General features: G+C 44.3%; 1 protein-coding gene across 1 annotated transcript; it reads right to left on the bottom strand.

Moving 5' to 3' along the window:
* Positions 1-1,921: 1,921 nt before the first annotated feature.
* Positions 1,922-5,165, bottom strand: LOC308147678 (carbohydrate sulfotransferase 10-like). Its single transcript, XM_080519971.1, has 6 exons — positions 5,031-5,165; positions 3,984-4,116; positions 3,658-3,764; positions 3,345-3,591; positions 3,099-3,204; positions 1,922-2,743 (listed from the first exon to the last, which is right to left on the bottom strand). Exons 2-6 carry the CDS (start codon positions 4,087-4,089, stop codon positions 2,149-2,151), a joined length of 1,161 nt encoding a protein of 386 aa, XP_080376097.1. The 5' UTR covers positions 4,090-4,116; positions 5,031-5,165; the 3' UTR covers positions 1,922-2,148.
* Positions 5,166-6,188: the final 1,023 nt, after the last annotated feature.

The following is a 6,188-nucleotide window of genomic DNA, read 5'->3' as shown; positions in this document are numbered from 1 at the left end:
GAAAGCTACTCATACGTTGACCATAATAAAATCAAATAAAATAGGAATAAATATAAATTGAATGTATACCTATACACATACATACCTGTACACACCAGTCTTTTGCCGAAATTTGGACAATATGAAAATATAAGTATCCAAATACTATGTATTTATTAAGAATACAAAAGGTGTTGGTGGTTGGAGCGGCCGATGGCGCAGATTGGCAGCCTCGCTTCCGTCAGTACTAATACTCTGCTGTAATTGCATTACAGATGTTACTAATTCATTATTATTATATTTCATTATTTTAAATATTTTCATATAGAATCTAGAAATTACCAGGCACCCGACCGATGATGATGATGATCGTATCTTGTGCAACAATTTAGAGTTCATTGATTGAATAGGATTTAGCTGCTAAAGAAACACACTTCTATGAAGTTATAACATGGTTTCATTAAAAGTGTATGCTGTGGCAGAGCAGTTCTTTCTCTACAGGTCGATAATAAACAGTGAACAGCGGTTTTGTGGTTAAAATAAATGCTTTCGGATAAAACTAGTGCAAAAAAATACACCCTAGGATATTGACGTTACTGCAGAATAAAGAAACAAATGCCTTTTAATTTTATGTTGAAAGCCAAACCGCCTCGCTTCCGGTGCTCTGCTGCCTCCGCGTGGCTTCACGCGGCTCCTTGCTGCACAGACACAGGAAACTGGCAGGCAAGAAAAGAAAAGAAAAAAAAAAAGTCTGTGCCCGAACGCACCGAGGACCCTGGGACGAGGTAGGGAGACCGTCCCTCTCTCCGGAGCAGCGGGGTTCAGGGGGACATGAAACCGACGACAGGAGCCCCCACCACGCAGCATCCGCCACGCACATGCGCACGGGGGGCTCCAGTGTCTATATTGGTAATCATGGGTGTGGCAAGTGAGCAGTCTGAGTGATGCTGCATGTCTGTCCAATGCACCGTCCCCAGTCCTGCGGCATGTCTCCCTGCAGCCTGCACACCTGCTATTTTTAAGTGGATGCAGGGAAACGTCGAGAACAAACACACCTGTTATCAGATGGATTTAAGCTAGCAAAAAAAAATAAGGGTTGAAGAAGCCTACAGATATTAAAATGAAGGACACGCAGATTAAAAGTGCCAAATATCGACATTTGCGCTCACGGCTGCTGTGAATACGCTCTGGAAAGGCTGAAACCATCTTATTATGGTCAGCTGCCCATTGGGAGGCAGGTGTCAAATTACAAACCCCTAATGAGCCATCATGTAAGCCGACTCAACATTAAGAGATGTGTAATATTTAAAATTTACAAAGGGTTCCAGACCAATAAGGACGCATGAAGAATTAGCACGAGACAAATAATGACTTATGTGGACTGAGAAATATCAAAATATGGAAGAAACCTCACACTGCTTAAGGCATGGGTGAGGCGTTTCTGTACACTATATGATATGTACATAAAGTCAGAACTGTGACGTGTGGGTCATGTTCATGCATGCTGAGACAAGCATGAAGATGAACTGTTGTTTAAACACACATAAAAGTCCATATTAAAATAGCAGAACGGGACAAACCAGTCGGACCAGCATTGGTCCACCAACCACACACACGCCCTTGAGGTTCCTGCTCACTCGAATCCCCGAGAACCTTGGTGATTGAAATCCTGAATTCGTCACGCCCCCTCTGAAATGTTTCATGTTGTTTTGCGACACCACGGGGGGTAAAATTCTACCCCTTGTGTTCGGATGTCAAATGTCAGCTGAACAGGGTAGATTGGTGACATTCAGTTGAAGGGTTCAACAGGCCTTGTTTGATGGTGCCATGCCCCAAACATCGCCGCCCCCTTGTGGACGGTTGCTGTCATTGCAGCAATCACATCCACAAGCATGATATCCCTGTTTCAGTTGGCCTGTTTGTAAATGAAATACAGGCCGTGTAGATTAAAAATCTTTATTTATATTAATTTCTTTAAATAAAATACATCACCTTACCTCTCTTGATGTTACTTTCAAAGTTTGCTCGGGCCCCCTGCAGCACCTCATTTGCAGTTACCACACCCAACATTTTGGCTTCGCTCATAGCCTGAAATCCGATTGCTCACTGCAGTGCTAACATATGTTGGGTAATGAGACTATACATAAAACCGCTTGAAAAACTTGTCATTTAAAAAGCTAATTTAACTTCTTCTGCCTTGTGTTCGTCCTCTCGGTCCAGTAGAAAGTCTGGGCTGGGGTAACCAAACAGTTGGAAGTCGCCCTGGTAGCGTGCGAACAGTCGCCTGATGTCCCGCTTGCTGATGTCTGAGAAGTATTGCTCCACCTTGGTCCTGTTGTAGCGCGTGATGCCGGGAGGAATGTTGGGGTAGGACACCAGGCCCTCCACGCCCGCCGCTCTGAGGATGTAGGGTGCGTCTTGCTCCAGCGTCTCGTGGTGTCCCACCACACTGTACTGGATGTCGCACGGCGCACACAGCTCTGTGTACGTCACCCAGTGGATGATGTAGTTGCCAAACTGCTGGTCGACCTGTTTTCGGTCCACCGTGTCGCCAAGGTAACGCACAAAGTCCTCAAACTGCAGCTTGGATGGGGTGAGCTCGTTGTCTGGGTGGCTCTTGCGATATTTCTGGATGATGACCGGCGCGATTTTGGAATTGTACCACGGCTCGTCACGGGGGTTCTTCACAAACTTGTCCTTGTAGGCAGAAATGAGGCGCTCGAACGGGTCCCTCACGATGAGAAACTTGAAGTAAGTGTTTAATCTGTGGGTTGGAACAAAAAGCCCGACATGATGAGAACTAAATGAAAAACTTGAAAAATAACAGCCGTTCTGCTTTATAGCTCATCATTTCTAAATTCAGTGTTTTACTTTTAACTGAAGTGCAATCTTGCCTCAAAGTAATTACCACAGTTTTATGAGCAGGACTCCACCCATCATGTACCGAGCGCTGAACACTTGACAAAAGAAGTTTCTTCATATGTATGTCAGCTCTCTGCATCTCTGAGCCGTGCTCATCAGTTGAGAGTCACAGATTTGCTTTGTCAGCGTATATCACAATATTACAGCCTCAACTTTGAAATAAAATGCACTTTCATCAAACGGTGATGTGAGCTCACCTGAGACTTATTTCCTGTGGAGTGAGAGAGGAGAGGTGTTTCAGGCCCTTTCTGCCTCTGACATGAACCGCCTCTTCTGGGACCTCCTCCACAGTGGGAAACCTTCCTGCAAACAGGAGCAATACAGCAGCAACCCAGAGTGTTAAATGACATGTGATCAGTATCAAGACAATATTGTAGACCGTGTGTGTGAACCTCCTTCTGTTGAGTGCAGGTTGCTTTTACACCGACACCACCTGGACTCACCGTTGAGCACAATGAGGACTTTCTTCCACTGAGTGTTTCCCACTTTGGGCGTCTGGCAGAAGAGGATCTTGTGCTTGTCACACACTAAGATACGGTCCAGGACGAACTCGCTGATTGGGACGTGGGTCAGATTACTGAGGCTGTTGTTCTTGCACACGGAGGAGAGCAGCTCCAGTCGCTTCTCATTGATCGAAAGCCACTCGGGGTCCGGGGGTGGGAGTGACATCAGGGGTGAGGTTGCCGAAGTCTATAATGTTTATAAAGTTGAGAACATCCATCTGGCAAGTAAAGGTGAGTGATGCAGAATAATCACCTGATCTGTAGATTTGGAATGTTGACTTTCTGGGCTGGCCACAGTAGAAGCTGTAACCGTCTTGGGTCTTGGCACCCTCCAGTTCTGCACACCTCTGTCTCCATATTCTGTGGAAGCACGCACGCACGCGCGCACGCACGCACGCGCACGCACACGCACACGCACACACACACACACACACACACACACACACACACACACACACACACACACACACACACACACACACACACACACACACACACACACACACACACACACACACACACAGTGAGCAGACCAGCTCTCCCACCCGGCAGAGACCAGCACAGGAAGCAGCTGCTTACCATCCGCAGCCCTGAAGGTGATCAACTTCCCAACAAACAGAAGGACGATCAGCGCCCAGACGCACACAACGCTGAGCAGAACATGGTGGCGCATTGCTCCGATCATGAGCTGACGGCCATGTCTGAGTTACAACTGAACACATGAACAGAGTCACACATGCAAACACACACTAAATATGCAAACTATGGAGGTGGAACTCGCATGCTCGCTTCACTCAGAGTCTCCCACTGAGGGACCAGCCGGCTTACAGTTATAAAATAGTGTGTGACATCGGGAGGAGTAGAGTTCTCAAAGTGGTTTCTGGGTGGCGTGTGTTTATTAACAAACAGATTATTAGCTAATAATGTGGATTGTTGTGAAGCTGCATACTAACTGGCCACTTTGCTGGCCAGCGAGCCACATCTGTCCACTAAAACCTCAAACTGGCTCGTTTTTCAACTTGAAATCTGCTCAAATGTAAATTCAACAGCCGCACTCACCCTCCGGATGAGGGGAAGTTACTTTACAGCAGCGCAAACTGCAGAGAAAAGGCTGGATGGAGGCATAAAAGCTCATGATTCAACATGATTTACCCGTTTTTTACATTAGCCTTGAAATGAATGTGAAAGGCTTTTCACATTGAATCAATATTAAATGATTGAAAATACATTTAAATTCTTAAATGCAAGTGTATACATTTTTTGTTTTGTTTTAACTCATATCTCTATAATTTGCACACCTGATTGAAAAGGACAGAGGGAAAAGGAAAAGCACCTAAATAGGATAAAGTAATAAAAACAAAACAAAAAAAATTCTAAAATAAAAGTGGCTAAAATAGTGAACACATATCCAAAAAACAAATGAAACATTTACATTTTTTGATTGTAGTTATAAAGCTTCCATTAAATATATATATATATAAATCCAACTTTAAGAACTGTTTTATCTCTTTAAAAGCAATCATCCACCTCACTGATGCCCGTTTGTACTGCGATCGTCAGAAGTGACATATTCTGCCACAACAAATATAACAGAATTCTGGTAGATTCGTGTCGGGTTTTACTCACCAACATCTTCAGGAAGTTGATTCACTGTCAGGGGAACTACAGCTCAATAGTTCTTCCATGAAATTAAGCTAATTTGTTACATACTATTTGGTCTGTACTGATATGTGCAGAGGAAAGAGAGAAATGAGGAAGACCAAGGTTGGAGGTGTGTTCACGCCACTCCTTTCAACAGCGTCATTCTTGTTTGCCCGTATCTCACAAAAGTTGAAAATATGGGGTGTGTTTGTGACAGGGCAGCAAACAAGAGGGTTAAGACGTCTGGTAAGAAACAATCACAAAGATGGTTCATAGTACATTTTGAATGTGTGAAAATATTTTCTTTCAGGAAATAAAGGAACATATCACTCACTTTGTACAAATTTGCCTCGATGCATCAGCTGGAAAGCAGCCTCACTGTCGGTTCTATTATCAACTGTGGGAATGATGAAAAGCCTGATGCCAGAGGAGCTGAGTTAGTGATGGTTCACAAGATATAAGGAAAGATGTAAGATAAGAAGGCCTCAGACTATTAAAAGAACCTTCAAATCAATCCTGAAAGACACAGGGAGCCTTCAAGTTTTAATGACGGGCCATATAAGGTCAGTTGAAACCGACGCATGGGTGTGTTCGCCGACCATTGTCTTTCTTGAAATGCTTTTGTTCTCTTCCCTCCATGACATCAACAGGGAGTGTTAATTAATATACCAGTTTGACCACATTCAGTCCTTCACTTAGTCAGACTGAACTGAACAGTCATACCACAAATATTCCATAGAAGTGTCACTGAGTACTGTGCATACAATTTTTTTGAAGATGTGTAAAACATCTGTCCAATTACAGTGAGGCCAGAAGGAGGAGCCATTACTTCAATTGTGAGGAAGTGAGCAAACATGTCTACCGTTTGAAACGGAGCCAAAGCTTTACCTGTCCAGTGCTGCTCAGCCCAGCGAGGGGACAGGACGTCAGATTGGGCCATAAAGACTGTAACCAGAGGTCTCAGCTCTGCAATTTGCATCCAATCCATTATTTTTAATGGGATACTGCAGTCAAAGAAGAAAAGCTATCGCGATTCCAACAAACCCAGGAGAACACCAGGCTCCTCACGACACATCTGGAGAGCCTGGGTCTCAAAATAAACTGGGAAAACAACGTCACAACATCCCATTCATAGGCCCATTA

Source organism: Blennius ocellaris, assembly GCF_963422515.1.
Source record: "Blennius ocellaris genome assembly, chromosome: 24".
NCBI lineage: Eukaryota > Metazoa > Chordata > Actinopteri > Blenniiformes > Blenniidae > Blennius > Blennius ocellaris.
The sequence above is the reverse complement of the archived record's forward strand: the minus strand, read 5'-3'. Positions and strand labels throughout refer to the sequence as shown.

Excerpts from the sequence above, each read along its gene's own strand:
- LOC308147678 (XM_080519971.1), bottom strand. The coding sequence starts at position 4,089 with ATGATCGGAGCAATGCGCCACCATGTTCTGCTCAGCGTTGTGTGCGTC. Across the intron at positions 3,205-3,344 it reads AGTCCTCATTGTGCTCAACG|GAAGGTTTCCCACTGTGGAG; the intron begins GTGAGTCCAGGT and ends TCCTGTTTGCAG. Across the intron at positions 2,744-3,098 it reads CCACAGGAAATAAGTCTCAG|ATTAAACACTTACTTCAAGT; the intron begins GTGAGCTCACAT and ends TCCAACCCACAG.